General features: G+C 41.9%; 1 protein-coding gene across 8 annotated transcripts in view; it reads left to right on the top strand.

Moving 5' to 3' along the window:
- Positions 1 to 8071: 8071 nt before the first annotated feature.
- Positions 8072 to 24213, top strand: part of LOC137780012 (rab11 family-interacting protein 2) — a 94339-nt gene continuing 78197 nt past the window's right edge. For 7 of the 8 annotated variants that reach the window (XR_011077099.1, XR_011077095.1, XR_011077097.1 and 4 more), the window contains exons 1-6: positions 8072 to 8241; positions 9119 to 9714; positions 12867 to 13273; positions 14587 to 14932; positions 16194 to 16266; positions 18414 to 18614. Coding sequence is in view for 1 of the 8 variants with exons in the window: in XM_068568316.1 (XP_068424417.1) it covers positions 9362 to 9714; positions 12867 to 13273; positions 14587 to 14932; positions 16194 to 16266; positions 18414 to 18638 (1404 nt within the window). In the remaining 7 variants the exon portion in view is untranslated. Of the gene's footprint in view, positions 8242 to 9118; positions 9715 to 12866; positions 13274 to 14586; positions 14933 to 16193; positions 16267 to 18413; positions 22964 to 24213 lie in introns of those variants that run through there. The other variant, XM_068568316.1, reaches the window with a different exon arrangement.

The following is a 24213-nucleotide window of genomic DNA, read 5'->3' as shown; positions in this document are numbered from 1 at the left end:
CATTCAGAGTTTCAAAGAAAACATATTTTCAGTGCTGGTGTCTGTGTTAATCATCCCACCCACACATTTCATGGATTAGTCATTCACATTGCATGAAATATGAACCGGAGTGCAGCTCTGCCAACTATATACGTACGAATTATTCGGAATATTTCTATTGGGGAGTTTGAAAGGGTTAGGTAGACACTATATATACACGGAGAGAGAATGATCCCTAATCCACTCAACAAGCGGCTGAGATAATTATGCATTTCATAAATGATTAGCAAAATACAGGAATATTTAATCCGTCTTTGCATTGATGTTCTTTAAACAGCTCTTAGGTACACCAGGGCACATGATGAGCATCAAATTGGCCTTTTTTACTGGAAAATAGCAGATTTGTGGCAAAAGCCATGTTTGAATGTGACTTTCTTTTTATACAGGAATTAGAATGAGGTTTGAAACATATTCATAATTGAAAACGGGTAACTATTTACAAACAGAGGGAAACGCTTACGGCGCAGCGTGTTGTTATGAAATCAATTCAAATTCAAGGGATTAACTGTCAGGTTAGCTGAGATTGACTTGGTCTCACGTAGTATTGACGGGGTTGTGTATTGGGTCGTATTGTCTCGGTGGAGACGTGTTTATTGATGAAGACTCTGGTTCCCCTTCCCTTCACGTGATGGACTATTTCAACAAGTTATTCGCGTGTGAGAGAGAGGATGACATAGACATCACAGTCCTTCCCGTCCAGCTGAGGTAACTGTGGTCGTGAGGGAGCGGCGAGAATAGAAATGTCTCGCGCACCTTAGTGCTTAAAAAACAAAGATCTATGTAAAATTGTCATTATCATTTGTCATGTTAATGTCAAGAAATCGCAGTACAGTAAAGACTGCGTACACCACAGAAGGTCACGAGCTTCAACTTGCCAATCAGAGATGTCGGCTCTGCTTAATGTCATCTGTGTGACCTTTTGTGGTTGATATGACACACACAAAAAAAAGAGACAATACTTCAGCGTTTCTCCATCACAGACCTCGACCTTTGTTGTCACATCGACAATGTAAAAATGACTTCCCCATCATCAATATATCACCAGTTCACAGAGGTGTGAGGACTTAAAATGTCGATTAAAATGCACTTTTTTCCATCTTACTGTTCAGAACCTATGCTTAAAAAAAAGAAAAGGTTGTGAACGCGCTAAAGCTGCCACAATTACGACATCTGGAAGACATGCTAACCCCTGTGAGGACGTAGTGTGGAGAGATTAGAGAGTGTCGGTGATGTGTCCCGGAGAAGACGAAGAACAAGAGGGATGATGACAGGAAGCAGCAGTGTGTCTGACCCGAGCGAGGAACGACTCCAGGGAACAGCGACCTGGATACCTTCAGCAGAGTAACGCACGCTCTCTACTGCTTTCACGATCCCACTGCAAAAAAAAGAAAAGAAAGAAGGAAGATATGAACACCAAAAAACAGCCATTAAACATTGAATTTGTTCCCTTTTCACGATTCATTTGAGGTCTTGATCACTTGTTCTATAGCGGGACGCTGACATCCGTGACGGAAGCTATCGCCGAGTCATCCAACGTGCAATCTGTGAAACGTGTCACTCCAGGTCGGAGCTGCTCATACTTTCTTGGCCTTTAGCGTGAGGGAACACAAAGGTCATCTAACCAAAAGGTGGAGGGACATTATCTTTTCATTCATGACCTTCCTGACATTTTTGTGTCATCTTTAAAGCCATTACCGTAAAGCGGATTTATGCACATGCAACTTCTACGTCGAGGCTCTATCTCCATCTCTCTGAACGCAACACAAGCATTAAGAAAAGGTTTTTGAACGTTGTGTGCACGGGATGTTTTTCATTCACTTAAACATGCGTGTATTTAGTAACAGAAGGTCGATCTTATTTATTTAATTCATTAACAACTGATATCTTGTTTTAATACAAAAGTAATTCACTCAATGTATCAGAGTTGACAATTGAACTCATGAACTCTAGATTTGAAAATAAAATACTTTGTACACCAAGATTCTTTGGTACAAGATTCCTTTACATTTTCTCACACATGTTAAAATATTCAACACATTTATTCATACAATGTATTTGATTATATTAAAGTTATTCACGTGCATTTTGATATGGCATATTGGAATTGATTGCCAATACACAGCCTATTTGACATAAATTACTATATCTGTTTAATTAATTGTGCAAATGCAATACATTTTGAATCCGAGTAATTTGTGCAAAATTTGCATCGCACACATTTATTAATAAACACTTATTTCTGAAAATAGAACAGTCAGTATGTGGTTTTAGTTTTTTTTCAGCTGCAGAGGACCAGAGTCCCTACAGGAACATCATCTCCACACAACTCTGACTTTGCCATTATGTGAAGAAAAATGCTAATTTGATACTTAATATAAGCAAATTGCTATAAAACTGTGCAGACTGAGTAGCTGTGTGGGATGTTTATCCTTGTACAAACTGGTAATAAGCTGATTCCTTTCTGCTTCTAGCTTTGAAGGATGGTGAACGTAATGTTACGTCCCACTCATTTTTTTTCTGTAGGGCTAAGGTATACTACTTTATATTTGTGTGTGTTTTCAATGCACAGTCTCTCTAAATCTCAGTGCTTTTTAAGCTAAGATATATAAACATGTGTCCTATTTGCTATGCAAATACCGATACATCATAAATTTCACCATCAAAAATGGTAATCTGGAGGGACTCATTTACTGCATGTTCTACATTCATTACTTTAAATGACTTTAAATCATCCCACTGTAAAATCCAGTTGCATCTGTATTCTGAGGATTGGAAAATGATGTCTTTGCAGCACCGGGGTTTTACAAAATAAAGTAGTCCATATGCTATATTTTCAATTGCTTAAAATAGCATTGACAGGAATAAAAATAAATAAATTAAAAAGCAACGTTCTTCCTCCAGCATGTATCATCTGGGAATATCCAACAGGCTGCGCTATAGAAATCCACATAAGCCAAGAGAGCACAACATGCACACATGGACCATGTGCTGCTAAAGCACCAGTTTCTATTGGACATTTGCAGGCCCTCGACACGGATTATACAAAGATACAAGGAGTTGGAAATGGCCTAACCTCTGTTCTGCCGTTCCCAATTCATTCCGAGCAGACAGCTTTCCCTTTTCCCTGCGAACATGCTCTTGTCATTAGCATGCCTCTGAACTTTTCTTCTGAACCATTCTGATGAATTATTTCATCCTGTAAGGGGCTGACTGCGGGGCATACACGTGTGGGCGCTTCCTCTGGCCCGAGTCGTTTCATACGGGTGCAGGACGGACACCTGTTCCCCCAGCCCGCTCGACATGACCTCAGAGTGTGCTGCTGACATTAAACTGTGCACGTACCGCTGCGCTAATTTACCGGCCTACGGGGACACGGCGAGGGTACTACCTGCATTGCTTTACTCACGCATGCAGCGCGTAGCGTCTTTAAACAATCACCGCTTCACTGTTACTGTTTCCTCCACAACACATTTGGGTATTATAAGGCAATTACTTTAACTTTGCAACTTCACTATAAGTGTAAAGTTATTGCCACGGCGTGCAGCACATGTAACGACATGAGACAGACGGGAAAGATGTTCTTTGTGGATGTTTGGGGAAAACCTAAATCACAAATAGGTTGTTGGAGGAAAACAGCAGCATGTGAAGCAGAATTGAGCTGAAAGTAATAGATGTGGACGCCAGGTGTAATACCAACTGAAACAGGCTGGTTCAACTCAAGAAAAAACATCTTATTGATCAGGATATGAAAAATATTAAAATATTATTCATTTCTGTTGAAATTTGCTCTTTTTTTGACAAGTGTTTTACCACTAAATCAGAATTTGGGGTTTTATCGCAGTATGGGAGGGGCACTCACATATACTTGATGCAATAATCTAAAGAGCTAAGATATCTGTTTTATCCGTAAAAACGTCATTTAAAAATGCGTCCAGGAAAGATGGGATATCCCTCGAGCATGTTCCGAGACAGTTGACGGTCTCCTCCCTGTTGGACATGCCTGAAATATCTTCACGGTGAGGTGTCCAGGAGGCATCGGGATCCGATACCTGAACCGCCTCAACTCCTTTTAATGTGAAGGAGCATCTAAAAGGTGAGCCGAGACGCCCCTCTGGACGCTCGCTCATCTCGGCCGGCTGTGTCTTTCACTGAAAGACTTTCAGTCACGATCCAGAGCTTGTGGAAAGAGGTGAGGGATGGACCGTAGTTCTCCACCATGATAGTCACTGCACCTGACGTCAAGCTATATTTTAGCCTCAGTGTTGAACAAGATACGTCTCCGAGATGAGTTGTTACAACTTTCCCCCCAACCAATAAAAGCAATCCAGTTTCCAGTAAACTATGGTCTCAAGCTTCGAGGTACTCGTTCCCAGCACTTCATAGTCTGAACTCGGACTGTTGGGGTGTCTGTGGTGCGGGAGATAAAGTGGGTCGTTGACTCATCAGTCGACTGAGTTTGTCTCCTCCTGCCCACGAGTGTCGCCACCGGTGCGTGAACGGGTAAATGTAAAGTAGTCTGTAAGGGGCCATAAAACTGCAGTCCGTTGACCATTTAATAGCCCAACATGCCCAATAAAAAGCCAAAGCACGGGCCAGACACCCTTCACTCCCGAGCTGCACCCACAACTTCTATCCAAGACGATAACAAGAGGGATTTGGGTAACAAGGCCTCCAGTAGGCCTCTAATCACTGAATCGCTGAAAGCACAGACACAACAACCGCTCTGGTCGTACAAGTGACGGATGACGTCCGGCAGAAAAGGTGCAGCTTCGCCTTGGTGGCCCAGTCAGATATGGTAAACCAAGAAAGAGGGGGACCTTGTGTAAGGGCTGGCTGCGGAGTAGAGAGCTGTGCACACAGTGTGATTGACGTGCAGAAGGGGGAACATCTCCTGCACAAACAATCAATGGACAGTTAGATTAAGAAATGGTGAGAATTTGCTTTATCGTATTATTGATAAGTTTGGGGTATCTGATGAGAAATCCAAATATTATCGAAATGCTCGTTACGATGTTCCCGCTCTTTTTGTTTTTTAAGTGAGTTAATAAACAAAAAGAGCTCACTGACCAGTGAATCGTGGATGTTGCAAGTTCTTTTTCTTTGCCGATTCGTTTCAGTTACTCTTTTTGGAGGTTACAAGGTAGAAATCAAGGCTTTTAGGGAGTCACCGGGCTGACATGTTGCCCCAGCTTAGCAGCCCTTTTAAGCTCTGCTCGTCACGCTGCAGTCGCACATCTGCACCTATATATCAAAGCCGTGCAAAGAAACATTCCTGAGAGCAAAGCAGAGGTGATTTGTGTGCCTTTCTCCTTTTTTTATTATTAAAACTCATCCGTGATCCAACTGTTCACTTGGCTAAAAGCTATACCTTTTAAATCAGTCATCTGTCCAGGACTCAGACCTGCACCACATTAAGACCGGCACTGACATCACAACTGTTTCCCCTCTCCCCGCTGCACCATATATGCCTTTTTCATATATTTTCTCTTGTCCTCAACAGATGGACAATCTTGCAGCCAGAGATTTTTTAAAGTGTTTAATAAATGTAATACAACCTATCTAGTGTTGAAGAAAGGGGCCTAAACCAGAACCATGTGCACGGAGTGGATGGCGGCCGTTAGGGGCCACAGCTAATATGGTTCAACATGTGGACCCCGGCCACGCATGCAGGTTCACTGACATGTCGGACAGTTTATGACCTTCAGCGGAGTGGAGCGGGTCCTTACCCTCTAATTTATAGCGTGATATTCTGTTTTCCTATGCACTCATGTATTCTCTGTACATGGGAGTAATAAAAAGGTACAAGTCATGTTGGAATGCCGCGTCTTTCATGTTTTATCTCACAAAAGGAGCCGTACAGCGGTATTATGTTCCTACAGTGGGTAATATATGAAAGTGTTTGACTTACTGTCAAATTAAGGAAGAGTGTCGTGACCCTGAAGGCACATTTGCGTGGCTCTGGTCGTTATTTGCTTCAGCTCAACCTGACAGTGCTAATCGCAACAGATAATAAAGTATTCCTGAACATGAACGCGAGTAGTGATGGGACAGAATACATCACTGAGCGGTGCAGCGTGAATATGCTTAAACTGTTGAAGCGGATTCCATTATTAGACTAGACAGCCTTATCAGATCTCTCCTTCAGTTAGAAACAGTGGCTGGTCTTCAAACTTTGTCCCTCCTGGCCACCATACGCTCAACAGCAAGAATCTCCACAATGCAGTCTGGTCAGCCGAACTTTTGTGCAAACCCAAAACTTTTATTGGAAATTCTAGTATAAAAGCGTATTATATGATGTACCTGTAAAGTGTTGTGTTATATATATATATATATATATATATATATATATATATATATATATATATATATATATATATATATAAATATATATATATATATATATAAATATATATATATATATATATATAAATATATATATATATATATATATATAAATATATATATATATATATATATATATATATATATATAAATATATATATATATATATATATATATGAAAACTTTTGGACAATTTTATTAAATCAAGCAAATTAAGAAATATTCTACAGGTACATCATCACATTGATGCGCATATATATATATATATACACACACATAGAGAGAGAGAGAGAGAGAGAGAGAGAGAGAGAAATCTATATCTATAAATAAAACAGCTCTGCTCGCTGATTCAGAGGAGAAAGGGACAGCTAACAGTATTAACGGTGACAAATGGTTGACAAACGTGTCTCATCTCACAGTTTATATTATCATATTGCCAACCTTAAATTCTTCTTTCCAAAGATACCAAATACGTCAAGCCAATTTGGGGGGAAATGTGTATAAAATGAGGCACAAGACATCTAGAATATTGCCGATATTGTCAGACAGCATGGATTAAGAGGAGTTTTCAACCTTACTGCTATTCGGGGGAAATAAAATAAAAATGGAAAAACATGACGGTTTTACGGTTTGATTTTATGATGGAACCAAAACCCGAAGACACATTGTGTGAAACTTGAAATGACATTTGCAAAACATTCTATAAATTTATATTATTAATAAAATGTTTATCAATACTTTGTTTGAATATTGTACAGTAGTAGTATTTGTATGGTAAAAATACATTTTTACCTTTGGAAAATAGCTTCTTTTTTTAAACACTTAACTGGGATGCCTATAGCCTGCACACTTTGCCACATCCACATTCTGACAAAGTAACATTATACTGTTATTATTCACGCTTCATTGACACCAACAGGCAATGCAAAACATGAGGGTGAGATCCTCAAATGTATTAAATGCTATCTGACTCACATTTTTGTTGGGCCTAATATTTCACTAAGCCTCAGCATTTCATTCAGAGATGTACTCCAGATAGGTGCAATAATCTCCATTTGATGGATGGCCCAGCCGGAGCCTCAGGCGGTGGTGTGTACATACTGCACTGGTTGCGGCAGAACGATAAAACCACCATAGGCAGGTGTGTTTGGTTAAGATGCACTTGACAAGTGGGGTGACAAGCATGTATGTGTTCATTCAAGTGAACCCCTTATCTGCACCGCCATGTCCCACTCATGAGACAAAAGCACTTCCCATGTTTGTATGATTTACCTCTCTAAAGTGCCCCCCCCCCCCCCCCCCCCACGCCATCCCCCCACACACACGCGCGCGCATACCCATGTCTCACAGAGGTGAGTGTGCCAGCTAAAATAATTTATATAGCCGCCTCAGCCGCTTTACCTGTACAGCATATCCCCAACTCAACCCCGGCATCGGGACACACTGTCTGTGTCTTATTTTTTCTGTGTCTACTTTTCTCTCTATTTGCACGTGTTGCAATATTTACCAAACATGTTCAAAGTGTCGAGTCAACATTACTGGATCTTTGCAGCCGCGGTTTGTAGTGCGCGTGCGCGTGCGGATGCGCGCGTGCGACTACCCTTTTTTTTTTTTTTTTTTTTTTTTTTTTTTTTGCTGCTTGAACTTCCTCCGGGGTGAGGTGGAAGTGACGTCAGACCAGGAAGTACAGCTCGTCGCTGGCCCGACAGAAGTGAATAGCGATGGATGACAACAACAGCGGCGTTAGCAACAACTCACACTAGCTGGCGGTCTCCTTCAGGGACAAATGTATTCGTGAAGCCAGTCTCCATTGAGCTGAAGTCCTAAATGTCCTTCTAGTGTTGGGACAATGACACTAAGGTAAGCAGCTGTGTGTGTGTGTCTCTCTGTGTGTCTGTGAGAGATGCTCTGTGTGTGCCTGCTAGCTGAGGAGCTAGCCGCACGTAGCTAACGTTATTCTACATGACATGGCAACGCGTCGCACGTTCATGTCGCGGCGTAGTGTTTAAAGTTGCTTTAACGTGGGTGTAGACCAGCTGTAATGATTAAATAGCGGCTGGGCTTGTCATGACAAACCCGAGGAGGAGAGATGATCACTTGAAAGTAAAGCCCACCCTAACACAACTCACGTGGCTGTGTCAAATCTGTGATGTACAGCCGAGGTCCCTTGTCACGTTGAATGTGTGAATGAAACCAGTTTCATTTCAAGTTGAGCATCAGAGATGCAGACCTTTCAGAGATGAGTCGTCTCGAGATATAAAACCTGGTGCTGCTTCATAGGGAGTGGGCAATTCATGTTGCTCATTTTACTTGACTGCTAGTAACGTTACAATTTCTTATTCTCCATCTGAAGCCCTGTTTTAAAACAAGAAAGGTGCTTTTTGATGAAAGATCATGTAAAAGAGCATCCTACCGAGGCAGCCACTAATTCAGTGACAATGGACTGGCACCAAATGTGTCACTGGATGAGTTCATCAGTTTCTTGAGACTCCAGTTTAGGGAGCTCTAATAATAGTGACTGTACTAAATCATATCGCACAATATAACTTCTGTTTTTAGTCTTGATATGCCCTGCAATTATCTTCAAAATCACACATTTGTGCAAGTTATTGTTATCATAGCTGGCTGAAAACAATAGCTGGCTTCAAAATCAAGGCTCTCTGTACGCCCACCTGAGTCACCGTATGGTTCTGGGAAAGATACTAATGCCGTTCTGTGTCTTCCTGTGTTTGTTTAGATGACTCACCAGTGGCTTGGACATCTGTGATTCGACGGAAGATGAGACTCGCTCAGTTTGTCCGACTTGTCATTGCCTGTAAGGATTGCTGCTGTGGGTGCCCAAGCCACACTGACATGGACAACAAACTATAGTGAGCCATGTTCGCTGCTTTTTGCACAGTACACCAACTAAAAACACCAACAACATAGATTATTATTTAGCTTGTTTTGAATGGCTCTCGGTTGATAACCAGTGCTGACGATGTCACTGGGCGAGCAGTCTCAGAAGTGGTTTCCAACCCATGTCCAAGCCACTGTTCTTCAAGCAACCAGTTTACAGCCCAAGGGCAAAAATGGCACCAATGACGCCTACACTATCATCCAGCTGGGCAAAGAGAAGTACTCAACGTCGGTGGCAGAGAAGACACTTAACCCTGTCTGGAGAGAGGAAGCATCGTTTGAGTTACCTGGTTTACTTTTGGAGGGCAACCCAGAAGTATATGAACTCTGCCTTATCGTGATGCACCGGTCCTTGGTTGGGATGGACAAGTTCCTCGGTCAGAGGTCCATCAACCTGAATCACATCTTTGATAATAAGCAACGGAAGAAAACTGAGTAAGTATCATATACTGTCATATTATAAGTCCCAAGTTCTCACCTCAAGCCATTCATTTAAAATTGTGTCGATTACTGTTTTACTCTTCTGTCACATGTTTCAGGCAGAATGTGCAGAAGAATAATGTGCGAACCACCCCTCTATGCCAATGCCAAATTCTCAAAAGGCATTCGATCTTTTTATGTTTATTCAAGCCAATATGAAGTACAACATTTAAATGGAAAATTACATTTAAGGAGACCAGGATGATACCATTCATCATCCCTCTGTTATCCATGCAGTCACATTAATTTAAATGTGGACACTAAGATGAGTGTATTGTGAAGTATGTCATACTACTTGAACATCATATGTTCAGTATTTGAGTTCTTTTATAGCAGGCACCTAATTTGCAACACCAACTCACAGTCATGCACCAGCATTGACTGGACTTTTGTGAGGAAGTGGAAACTATTTGTGCAACTATTCCAGTCATAAGTGGATTACAGCAAAAATGAAAATAGCTGGGGGTTTTCTACATATGGTTTTGCCATATCAGGTTACACATAACACCAATGTATTGTTTTTTTTTTGTGTGTTCTAGTTTGTGCTCTGTTTGCAATTAAGTTCATGACCCAACTCCTGCACACCAGGTTTTAAATTAAATTGCATTGTCCTTTCATTGTCTTTATACACTTGTCTTATAACTTTATTTTATTAGACAGACAAGTTTTAATTAAAAGGCAAAAAAGGCTTTTTTTTTAATTTTGTAGCGCAGTAGGTTAACTGGTTTCCCAGTTCTTCAGTTCTTCAACTATCTAACACAACTACCTCAGATGAGGTAAAACATCTGTGCTCTGTGACGACAGATTGTTTGAAGCTTTCCATATTGTTGACACTGTCGTTTGAGGTGCAGCAATTAATCAGCCTACATTGCTTTTTGCTTAATCACTGACATGGTGAGCCACAGTTGGACTCATTGATACTAGCAGAGCTGGCTAAACATGTCTCGTAGGCCACTCCTGTACAAACGATTGTTTTCATAGGTGTCTGAATAGAGGGTTGTCCTTTTCTCACAGACAAAGGGACCTGGGACTGAATCGTGTCCAGTTCTGTGTACAGTTTACTTTTCATTTTTGGCTTGGGATGAGGGGGGGGGGGACGCAAGGCAGGTGAAGTGGTGAGTCTTTAAAGGACTGGTATTGATTTCAAAGTGAGTCAGGCCTTTTATTAACACATGACCTGTCCAGGCGGTTTACCTTCCTTGTTCCTGGTGCATGTGTGGTTAATGATTGTCCCCTTGTGAAATTACTGTATGCAAAGCTTGAACATGCAGTAAGTGGGGGACTAAACTCGCCCTGCCGCCATAACTTGAAAAAGCTGTATCATATTAGGTTGAACTTGGAGGCATTGACCGTGACAAGTTCAGCACACACACGTTTATCAACCCTGCAATAAGCTCACAGGAACAAAACAACCCAACTGGATCCGGTGCTAATTAGCTCCCTGCACATTTCAACATAGAAAGACATTAGCACACTTCCTCTTTGCCCATCAGTTGAGAGAATCACAATATGTTCTAATCAGTGTGGATGGGTTTTATTTGTTTAAGAAGCCTGAGCCGATGCACCTTGAGGCAGTGCACTTTTTATTTATTTTTTAGCAGAGGCTCTGTAATAGATATGCTTGCATTGCTTGTTGGCCTAATCCCACACGAGCAGTCGTACTCGACAATGACGTTCGGAACCCTTGATTCTGTATCCACGCTCCACACTGGGTCTGTGTTTGCCGCGACCCATCCGCAATGTTTTTGAACTGACATATTGGGGAGGAAAGCCCGTCCTGATATCTGAGTAGGCAGCCCATAATTATCGCACACCTGTGTTTGTTGATTGTGAGGAGTTTCCCAGCGGTCCAGGCCCGGGTGGGAGGATTGTGGCTCCAAGCACAGGGAGGTTTATCTTGGCCTTGAGACACACGTGAGGTGCAACCCCGGCCCCACGGCAGCGGCATGCTGTGGCTGCTGATCTGACTGAGCGCGGCGCGCAGTCTGGGAATCAGACCCGGCAAGGCCTTTCAAGACGGGGCTCCCGAGCCGCGAGCTAGACGGTTTAGAATAGCGTTCGACAGCTGCGTTAAAAAAAAGAAGAAAAAAAAGCCAATACCAACTGGTGATGTATATATTTCATCCTGCAATTCAAGGGATACAACAAATATCCTCATACATTATGGAAGAAATATCAGTAATTGTGTGAAAACAAAGAAAATGTTTGCAAATCTGAGCAAAATGTTAAATTGGTTCAGTTTAAGAGTTCATCCAGAAAGAAAAAAAAAAAAACAGTTTAGGATTCAAACAATTAATACATTGATCAAACTGCACCATGATGGAGGTGAGTGAGGGCAAATATATTGATGGGCCCATTGTTGTAAAAAAAACTCCCCAGATTAATGCATCAAAAGCAGACAGAATACATGGACTGGTAGTTGTTTCATCCTGATGCTGGTCTCTTAAAGGACACCATCACCAGTCCTGCAACACTGAGGATATGTCTCATTAGCATGTATGAACTGTTGGGTTGTCCTGCGACGGGGCTTTGCAATTTCCCAATTGCCCGTCGTTGCATTTCTGAACAAAGGCCAGATTTGTGCAAATGCCACTTTTATTTCGCTCGGAGTGAAAGCATAAATCCCATTACTTCCAGTTGAAAAAGCAGAGAGGTTAAACAAATAGGAGCCCAAGAGCAGCCTGAAATGGTCTATATTATTCAGCAGCAGGCTATTTCTTGTGTTCAGTTTTCAAAGAATAATGTTTATCCCCTGAATGATAAATTGTACTCTCACTCGTGTCAAAAAAAAGTTCACGCGATTTAAGCCCCCTGCATTTGTGTGTAGCTTTTGGATTAGTCTGCTCAAATTAGCCTTTTCAGTGATGTCCACAATGAAGTAGGTAGAGCACATTAGAAAGAATGTGGGCTGTTTTTTTCTCCTTTTGTCACTTTGTTTGACAGTGTAAAGACTTTTGCCACACTCTGACTTTGTAAACCTGTCTTCCTGAATTATGCTGAATTACAAGTAATCAACGCAGAAGATTTTCATGAATCCTGCTCTCTTTATATAAATTGTCTCATTGAATTTGCTCCGCCTAAGCGCGCGTCCTCCACTCTCATTGCAGCTGGTACTCCTTGGAGTCCAAGCCGGGGAAGAAGAGGAAAGAACGCGGCCGCATCCAAGTAAGCATCCAGTTCATGAGGAACAACATGACGGCCAGCATGTTCGACCTCTCCATGAAGGAAAAGCCCCGCTCCCCCTTTTCCAAGCTCAAGGACAAAATGAAGGGCCGCAAACACGACAGCGGCTTCAGCGACGCGTCTTCCGCCATCATGCCGCGCTCCGCCATGTGCGACTTGGAGCCAAACCAACAGCCATCGGCCCAAGAACCACAACCCCCGCCTGAAGCAAAGCCCAAGAGGCAGCTCCTCGCTGGGGCCCAGAAACTCTCGGCGGCCCATTCCATGTCGGATCTCATTGGGACCCACTTTCGGCCCAAACTGGATTCCATGAACTCCATCGAAGAGAGTGGTGAGGACCAGAGCTTCTGTTCTTCACACTTGTCGCAGCCGTTTGTTAATTTTTTTCTATGATCTCAAAGGGGGACTTTAAACTTGTATTGCTGCTTAACATATTGATAGCGATCCTCTACTAAGTCAAGTCAGTGAATCATTGCTACCTTTTCATATTTTTATTTTTAAGGATGGAGGACAGTGGTACAAGAAACAGACGGCCGTCTCAGCTGCATATGAGGATAAAAGGCCTCGTTCTTAAGCAATAAAAGGACAATGAGCAGCATTAGATTTACACTATTTTTCATTGTGGTATGGTGTCTCTTAACAACAGTTCAGTTGTCTACCTTCTCTTGATTATCATTTTCTTATTGTGGGACTGTCCTTCTCTTAACGTGGGACACTGTTGCAATGTCTCGTGGCCATCAGTAGAGGTCGATAGAAGTCACAGAGCGATGGGGATGTATAGTTAGTTACAATAAAAGGTATATAAACCTGAAGTAAATTACATAGTTAGGCTATTTACATCATTCATAGGGATTTAAGTGTGGCCTTTATTAATCTCTGACGCTAACCAGTATAAGATCGACCTCCCCTTTGTCCATTTCTGTCTTTGACTTGCAAACAATAGTCCCGGATGTTCAAGACAATAATGCAGAGATCTATCACTTTTGTCTCGCCGTCGGCCCGTCGGCTGCTCACTTGCGCCGTCTTCCATTGTGTAGCAACTAAAAACGCTTAAGAATGGGCAAAAATGGGTTGGACTGCAATGTCTTTAATTATCGTTATAAATAATTATTGTTGTGAATGAATTTTGTGCTGAAGCAGTGAAATTCATACTATTGCCAGTGGAAGCTTCAACCAGTCAGGCAACTATCCAAATTGCTACCCATTAAATGTACAAATGGCCGTTGAAGTTAATGATCATTACTTAGCTCACAGAACTGCACAGCTATCAGAGGCAGTTAAATTATCAGGCGTCTTTGTTGTTATTCAGATTGGCTTGCAGAGGAGGGGAACTTATCCAAACCGCCAAGAGTGGGAGGGACACAATAGCAGATTTGCAGGGTATAAATAATAAAACAAAGTGTCCTTACTGCTCCAACAAAATGTAGCTTTTGTTGTGTGGTTTTAGTTGGCAGAGCCACAAGATTAACTTGAATAATAACGAAAACAATGCAAATTTACAAATAATCATAAAACAAAATGGTAACATATTTGATAATATTTAGTTTTTTAAAGGTGATTAGTGACCTTAATAGATATTTATTTGTACCGTTACGACGTCATGTGTTGATGTGCTGCTTTTGGTTTCTCCTCCCGGGAGCACAGGCGGCCCTCACAGGCGTTCCCAGAGCGAGGTGCCAGGCTACCAGGATGGAGAGGCACACAGTGACCCTTTCACTGATATCAGTGACACCCTGCCACAGAAGTATGCCACGCTCCCACGCAACCACAACCCGTTTGAGGGGGAGCACGGGCAGCTGTGGGACCGGGCGGAGCGGAAGGAGAAAAAGGAGAAGGTCAGCCTACTGGAACGCGTGACGGGAAAGAAGGAAGGTCGCAAGACCAACAACGCGGGGCGTTCGGGCAGCTCTGGGGACCTGCGTTCTCCCAACCCTTTCAGCGGAGACTCACAAGCAGACACAAACCCGTTCATCTCCAACTACAAAGCTGGGTATGTATATGTTTGTATATCTTTCATAATGAAAACACAGAACCCAGCTGTCCTCCAGAACACAATTCACTCACAAAAGGTTGTTTCCGGTTTCCTTATTGTCCATTCATTAATCACCAGGTATACAAAACCACATTTTACACAATATAATTTAAAATGACCAAAAACACAAAAGATATAACATTTCAGGCACCTTTTTCAGAAAATAGTTTTGCAAATATTATTGCGTGTGTGAGTGTGTGTGTGTGTGTGTGTGTGTGTGTGTGTGTGTGAATATAACATAGTACATCTCTTATCTGTCAATATTATGACCCTATTTCTAATTATCAGAAAGTCAATTAGCAGTTGACCTCAACATCCAAACCATACAGGTTGCCCTCTGTTGCTCTCCCTCAGGTTTCTTCCCTTTTTTCCCTGTGACAGGGATGAGGTTTAGCTCTGTCTGGTAAACTTAAATATACAATAAATGTCTTTTGTCCATCTCTCATCAATGAACAATCATGAGACCCTCGGTGGTGTATTTAAATATATATATATATAATATGAGCCCTAATTATATCAGCCTTCATGCACGTGCCTAGAGTCTGCAGTCGGCATGTGTACAGCAGCGGTTCCTATAGCATCTCACTCTTGATCATATTTCATAAATCGGCCCGAAACGTGACCTTGATCCCCTATGAGACAACCACCACTGTACTACAGGATATTGGTTACAGCATTCTCACAAAGTTTCAAATACCTTGCTGATTAAAATCTCTCCTTCTGTTGTCGAGTATTGTTGTTCAAACTTTTCCACCGAGCCGGTTACATCTGTTCCCCTTGTCCCACAAAGAGTTGGTGAGCGCCGGGGCTACGTTCTGGTTTATCAGAGGGGAAGGTGTCATTAGTGGCTCTTTAGAGAGCCCGGGCTTGATAACGAAGCCCTCTGAGCTATAGTAATGAGATCCTTTGCAGAGATAGATCACCCAATTAACCACTTATCTCTGTGGGCACCAGTCCATCATCTTTACTGCTTCCTATGCTGTACTGTAGCTCAGTGGTCATTCAACACAAAAAACTGGTTCAAATGTCACAAAAACATGGCATGATACATATTTTATTTCTTGAACTAAGCCAGTCACCCTAAATATCCAAATGTGCTTTATCAGCACAGATAGACACTTTGGAACCTCTTCACTACGAGAGTGGTGATAATCATACCAGACATATTCACTCTAATGCCTTCATGTGAATACTGACTTCCCTTTTGATTGTTTGGCAGTGATAAGAAGTCAAAAGGAAATGAACACATCACGTTTGGCCAGAAGAAGAAGGACGTCTATGGCAGGAAACAGGTACGATGCACTGCACCACCCTCCTTGTGAAGGACGATTGATCTGTTCGGTGAAACTGTTGCACGTCGGCGGTTTTACCTGACAAAAGATTGAGAATTTTAAAGAAAGAAGACGTGACCCGAGCGGTTGCGTCTGTGTCATTTCTTCCTGGTGTCGTGCAGATTTTGGATTTTTTTTTTTTTAATTGTGAACGTTTCATTTGACATCGCAGCTGGTGACGTTGATCTCTGAGGCCTCTGAACATTCTGATTTGCCATTCAGCTAATTAGCAGCTGCACCCATCGGTCATCGTGTCTCATCTGATCATAATTTGAAGTGGTGTGAAATTTCGGTCAGGAAGGTCAGTCATAGTTGTGTTGCATTTTTCTGTAATTGGAGTTTTTCAGGGGGGAAACGCAGAACTTTTTTTTTTTTCTTTTTACATTTTTTACCCTTCATAGTAGTTTTTTGTGTGTCAAAAGTGCAATAACCTCCTCCCCCTTTTCAAACATGCACGCTATTACGTAGCAAAATTCATATTTATGAGGGAGCGAAGGGAGCTGCAGCTAAAGTGATGCCTAAATGAGAAAGAGAATGCTGATAATAGCTTTCCTCACCTTTCTTTGTGGGTGTTGAGGGCTGTCGGTATCCACACATGTGCCCCCTGTGCACGCCGCAGTGCCTTGCAGAAATGGCAGCTCCCATTTCCTCTGCTTCAAGGCCCTAATTAACCACACACGGGGAGGGGGGCGGCTGGTGTGTGTGTGTGTGTGGGGGGGGGGGGGGTGGACTGGCGTGGGGGGGGGGGGCAGTGGGAGATTTCAAAGGACTGAGCTTTTAGATTCTCAAAGCTGAGCTCATTAGAAACTGTAATGACACAACTGGAGAATGCCAAGTGTGCGCCTTATCTTCCCCTCACTACTGATCGCAGAAAAACGGTCATCATTACTTTGCCAATTCATGGTCATTTCCAGGCCTTTGTCACCAGCCACTAAAGCTCCTGATTGTTATGCTGTGCGCGTATGTGAGAGAGAGAGAGCACGAGCGAGCGAGCGAGCGTGTGCACGTACACATGCTTTGTATGTGACACCAACATCCATATGGCCGTCAGTTCTCTTATTCCCTCTCGGATAGCTTAAGTGCAGTATTTCTCAGAGAGATGCTTTTTTTTGTGTGTGTGACTGTGTGTGTGTTGTATGCGAGGAAACAGGTTACCTTGCTCTCTTCTCGAAACCCCACCGTACATTGGACATTTAATCTCGGTGGCAAATATTTCATTTTGGTTCGTGTCGCCCCGCGGTAGCCTCTACACGGTTCCAAGCGATAAGATACCTGGTAAGCAGTCACGGCTCCGGCTCCCTCTGCATTGTCTTTACCCAGCGGTAGAGGCTTGAATGGTGCATGGGAGTGGAAGCTGATAAGTGTGGTATTTTAAACAGGGCGAAGGCTTTGCTGCTCTATCCGTCCGGGGGAGGATGCCCAGCACCGAAGCGATAAAGTGGCCCCTCATTAAAAACGATTACAGCTCCTCACGTAGCCGCGCAATACGATCTGCACATACCGTCCCGCGCTGCTCCGTCCAAATAGATGTTCTTAAAGAGCCAAGCTGGGCTTAGGTTGCATCCTTATTTTGGTATTTATTAACCTGACCTTTTAATTGCAGAACTATGCAGCCTGGCAGCGTTTGCACCACCTTCCTTTTTTGAAAGGGAAATCTTTATTGTTAATGCTTTCATGTGCTAAGAAACAAAAGAAAAAAGAGAACAACTTTCTCAACATGCTAGCTGCTTGCTATAGTGTAAAAGTTAAGTCCCTTTTCTCATTATCAACACTGTTGTACAGTGTATTGGATCATAACATCTGCCGTAAAAATCATTGACACGCTGGGTGCTAAATCCCCCAAGAGCAGTCTCGTCTTAAAAACTCTCAATTAGCCTTCGTTAGCGACAGAGAACCAGAGACAAACACCTGATGGTTAATGTCGCATTAGGTCAACACGTCTAATTAGCCCGCTTTCCTTAGTTGCACTGTGAGAGAACTCTGTTATCAGAGACCGGCATTTAATAGAAGATCATTCAACAATTTTATTATACCTATTATATGAAGGTGAGTGAGCATGTTGTGTGTAAAATGGATTGTGGTTGGATTGAGGTTTCCCTGTTTTTCAGGAGGCGAAACAGGAAAGCGCTCTCGCCTACAGCAACCTGTCCTTCGATGAAGTTGTGCAGGAGCTCATCAAGCACAAGGAAGTGGTGAAAAAGAAGGACGCCCACATCAGGGAGCTGGAGGACTACATCGACAACCTACTCGTGCGCGTCATGGAGGAGACGCCGAGCATTCTACGGACACCCTATGAGCCGAAAAAGAAGGCGGGTAAACTGAGCAAAAAGTAGAAAGAAAAGATGGCGGATGAAAAAAATGTAGTGATGAAGGTTTAGCTGTCGCTCATGCATCAATATCATGTGGTAAAATTGATGGGAAGGAATGGGATTGATTAACGCCAAATTAATGATTCATGTCTTTGCTTTAGAACATTTTTATTCAATGGATTGTAGTTTTTATATCCTTTTTTTCAATACATTAGATAGTTCTGGAACATGCAGGTACTTTATTCGCATCAAATCGAATCCCAAATTTTGACAAATATTGGGTTTAGCTATATAGTTTGCACCTGTGAACCCAGAGAAGTCTGTTGCACACACAGCTGCCACCAGCAGCCTTTAACGTGCGACTGCGGCCAAATTGGTGTTGACCAGATGGCGCAGTCACGGCTGTGCGCGCACCGCTGAAAGACGGCCAAATGGTTGATACGGCGAAGCTGTAGTGGCTGTGTTTACACTAAAGCACAAGTCTCAAGCTTGCCACCTAAGTTACGAAACAGCGAGGCCGCGAGGCCCCTCTGTGCTACAGATGTGCACGAACTCTGCTGGGTGATTCATGGGTTTTCTTAGAAAGACCGGAGAGTTACTGTAAGACGTTGCTGGGCAGTATCTGGGAGTCTGGTTTCTCGCTAGTTTACCAAGTCATACTTTTTTTTTTTTTTTTTTGAAGAACAAACGTGCATTGCTGTTTCTGACTTTGTATTCTTTGCTTTATTTGTGATGACTATCCCTGACCATCAAGTTTCTTGGACCAAGTGTCTGAAAGGTGATAATTTTACTGACTTCTTAAGTGCAATAGTCATAACTTGAGTGTCTTGCTTTATATTCTCTTCTTGTTTACATTTAAATCACATCTCTTGAGTCAAACACATCTCTTCAATGTTGATTTGATTCACTGGAAAAAAAAGCCTGGAGTTCTTTGTTGCGGCCTTCATCTCCGTCGAATCCAGATTTTGCTGAAGATTGTATTAATGGTACTTAGCTGCACATGTGGAGATATGCTGAACAATCTTTATTTATAAATGTTTCATAGCTCATTTACATATGAACACTGTTTAATGTATCTGTAAGATACTTTATGGTAAAAGTACTACTTTATCCCAATATAAACTACTGTATTGACACGGTACAAAAGGTTCAGAGATCATGTTCATTCATAAGTATTCCCATATTACGGTTGTACCGATACAGTTTGAATATGTAATTATCCTAAGCATTCATATCTGTTTACACAAATGAATATTTTTTTTGTGCCCCTGTATATTTCAGCTGTTTTTTCTTCTTCTTTCTTTATCTTATCAAAACAGTCCATGTTCCAACCGTAAGAAAGTGTGTCACATGTTCACGGAGCGGTAACGATGAGCCCTTCATAATTGTTCGAGGTAAACATCCAACGAGTGTCATTCAAGTCACAAATAACTGCTTGACGGCGCGTGTCGGGAGTCAACTGTCCTCGCGTCACAGCATCGCCTCACTCCGTGACGCTCCTGTCATAACAACACATGTTGTTTCCATGATGAACTCCTTAATTCTGTGAATTTATCAGTTCCTACTGAACAAATGGCGAGCAATCTCCTGAGCAGTTGTTGGATGGCGCTGATCCGAACACGAGCTCAGCGACGACTGAAAGTTTGGACTCGGGTCCAGGCATCGCCTTTAATCGCCTTGTCAACACCATGTTCAACGGTAGAAGAATCGCCCGCTGAAGTTTTAGGTTTACATTGTTAATCGTATGTTTGTTTTTAGTGGAGAGCAGCTTCATGTATAGTGTTAAAACACACATTGTATTATAGTCACGCACCGTCTTTGATTTATCAGACGATGATCCACTTTGTGCTGTTTCTGGTATTTGTATCAAGTCTTTTACAATATTTGACCTTTTTAAACTTTACGATACCAAATCGCAGCCGAGTGCGACACTGATCTGTGGAATGTCAACGGTCCAAAACCCTTGTTGATTTAAGCTTTTATTGAATGTTACACCACTCAAACACAGTTTTTCATTCACTAATTTATTTCTGCTGCTGTTGAAGTAGTTGCTTTATTGGAAGGTATGTGATCTCTTATTGGACTTGAAGCCCAAATCTCTTGTTCCTGAATGTATTCTGGTTGGCTTTGAAATACATAATCTGCATTGTGTATTGATAGACAGTACACTGACAGGACCCTTTTACCTTGCTTGCCTTTTAAAGTATTTGGTGTATCCAAAGAGATCATTTCATATGGGTGATTTTGTTTTATCCCCCCCATATCTGTCAGTGTGCCACAAAACTTTGACATCTTCATTATGGACCAGAAGTTATTGTCAGTATGTATTGGAGAACGGATGTTTGATTGCATATATTTCATAAAGCCAGACACGCTTTAATCGGTTCATAAAATGATGAGTATTATGCGATACTAATTAAGAAACGTGGATAAGAATCTGTTATCCTCACTGATTGCCTTCCTACAAGTGCTGAAGTGTAAACTCTGTCTCCTGGTGTCACAGGCTTCACCAGCCGCTTTAACCAGTCTGTAGTTGTAGGGAGGCGGCTGGTCATGGACCTCGGCGAGCTCTAAATACTTCCACTGTAATGGCTCTACAGTAGTAAAGCCACGTTGTGATATCACTTCAATTACTTTCAACCTTTTTTGCACATTGTTGTTGTGCTGCAAATTTGAACACGTGCTTCCCGGCTCTTCATTCTGTATGAGGTTTAGTCAAAGTTGCGAGTTGAGAGAAATTACATTTCAAAAGTGAAAAATAAAGTGTAAAACAGAAGGAAAATTATTCTCCATCCACCTTTTTTATTTGAGCTACACTAACATGCTTTCTATTCGTTTCTCTCGGTCGCACGGCAGAGACGGTGGCGGCTGCTGCGCGGTGATGACAAACGATACGGTCTGAGCAAATACATGTTGAACCCAGAGGTTGTTTAGTTCAAATGAAAAGGAACCGGGTTGCGTAGTTCAAATTAATTAATTTCGCCTGTCATTTATGTTCTCTCAGCTTGATTGCTACGTTCGCTTAATGCTTTGACTTAATTTGGTGCTTTGGAAGATGTCAGACTAAAACACAAATCTAAATGAAAAGCATTTTCAAATGGTTTTCTAGAACTGCATTGTGAAGAGGTATATTGCAGAGGGAAAAAATCCAACAACAACCTGCATCATTATTACACTTATGTCTTGCCTATTTGCATAATATTTGTCAATCCAATCAGTATTTGAATATGCAAAGCACTCAAAATGCTCCGAGGCAAAATTTCCTATAAAATTTGGCCATGGCCTGTGTTGTAATTTAAATTTATACAGATTGTTTTGCACATGCATTTTAATAATGTTTTGTAAGTGTTGAATGTCTGCCCCCCCCGACCCGCCTCCCACACACACACACACACACACACACACAAAACAGTACAAACATACGGGGATTTCCTTCCCCGGTGTTGACGAAACATGTGTCGAACCTTCTGATGGAGATGACACGAAGCTCAAGTCGGATCTCCCAGACCTGCTCTGGCAGTCTTTTAAGTCTTCTACTGATAATATGATGCTGCTTGCCATAGGCCACATACAGCTGCCAGACACTAAGACTTAAGCTCCCGCTAAATCCCTTGACGGTGCTTGTAATGTGGCACACAGTTTTGAAGGAAATGATGGCTGTGTTTATAAAAGATCTCGGCAGTTAGCGAAGCTTCGTTGAGTTTACAGAATTGTATGGAGTCAGGTGCACAGATACACCAGAACAATTCATTTACGTTTAGCGACCCAACAAGGTGGAGACCGAAAAATGTAATTTTGATACTAACCTGTTGGTCTGAAGTCAATGTGCGCTCAGGCACAACGCCTTGTAGTGTAATAAGATACAAAAAAATAAAGTAAATGGGTATGTTTGGATTCTTATCACATCTGCATGTCAATCACATTTTTCAATTATGTAACACTTTATATCAATGCCAAATAATATGGCATTTTCCTGATCTAGAAACCGTTGATTCCACTCGATTGAGTTCATTTACATTAAACCACATCACGCTACCATATCATCTACCCGTCATTTGAGATGGTAGATACCTTTTTTATTTTTATTATTTTCATGCGTTAGCCAATATGCAAGACTTTCATGCCTGAATGTGTGGCGACAAGAATGGGTTTTTATTGTAGTTCTGGAAACAAAAAAGATGTATGTATTATGTGTTAACAGTTTAATACTGTTACTACTGGCCGTACATAAAGTGCCAACAGGTGCTTTCATGTGGATTGGGTGAATTATTTCTTAGGATTTACACATTCTCATTGTACAGTTTCAAACATTAACTTTTAGATGTTATTATCAATCATTTTCATCAAACTCCAACATCCTTTTCAATAAACTCACTGTAAATGAAAACTGCTTTGTTTCTGTTTTGTTTTGTTTTTTTTCAAGCAAAAAAGATCAAAGGTCGATAATGACATTTACGCATCCTTACAATTTGCAGCAGATCAAGGTAATCAAACTCTGCAGTGTAAATCTGATGCAAATCATCCATAAAGTGGATTGCCGTTCAGCTGTTCCTTTCGTTCAACACCTGTCCCATCATTCTTCCAGATAAATTAAAAGCCATTCTCAATTAACTCTGATCTCCCTGGCAGTTGAGCCACGATTAGTGTTTTTAATTGTGCTGATTTGTGTCAAAGCTTTTATCCCCCCTCTCGCTTAAAGCAGATCTTCCTTTTGTTCTGGAGACACTCGCATGCCTTCCTGGCAGAAGAGAGAAGAGGTAGCGCTTGACAACTGAGAAACAGGATTGCTTGTCAAGTTAAAACTCTCCCATGAGTGCAACAAGTCTGTGTGAACTCTTTCTGGTCAAGAAACACTTGTGTTGTTTACCGGCGGTTGGGTTAGCATCCCCACCTTCTAGCACGTTACAACATGACCCCCAGCCCGTCATCTGGATCCAGCAGTTCATGAAGAGTCCCCTCATTCGCCACGATGCCGCAGCAGCTGCACGCTGTTAGAGCTTAAGATGCAGTGTTGGTAACCATGGACTCCGGGAAAATACTAAATTACTCACCGCCTAATCCCTTTAGTGAAACAATCTTTGAATGCTACAGGTGACTGAAACAGTGACAGAACCACCTGTGCTAATTGGATAATTAGGTTAAACATTGCTTTTTAATGAGGCTAAATTCAAGTGTCAGTTACATTTGCATGCAGTCATGCTCATAAAGTTCATTTTAAAAATAATGTCTGGTGAAATAATTGGCAGCATCAATCATGATGCATTTTCATCCCCTCTGCGTTAACTTCTTGTCTACTGCGAGAGACATTGAACACAAATAGGTGTGTAATTGGGCTTCATGTAGGTGTCACCTGTTGTATTCATAAGCTAATTGGCAAACTCATTGTCATCCTTACGCAGCCATCATCAGATCAAATTTCACAGATCCCAGCTTTTGTACGGCACGTGTCATCTGGATGCCTTCTAGATTAAAGCCCATTAGTTCATTGTGCATTATATCATATTGCTGTAATTTGAGGCAAATATCCAACAAACGTGTTACGTAAGATTGTGTGGGTGCAGGAGAGCCCAAGCGTGCCACCCACAGGTCACCTGCACTC

Source organism: Clinocottus analis, unplaced genomic scaffold (assembly GCF_023055335.1).
Source record: "Clinocottus analis isolate CAN_PGR_092001 unplaced genomic scaffold, fCliAna1.0.p SCAF_8, whole genome shotgun sequence".
Lineage (NCBI taxonomy): Eukaryota > Metazoa > Chordata > Actinopteri > Perciformes > Cottidae > Clinocottus > Clinocottus analis.
Note: the sequence above shows the minus strand (reverse complement) of the source record. Positions and strands in the feature narration are given on the sequence as shown.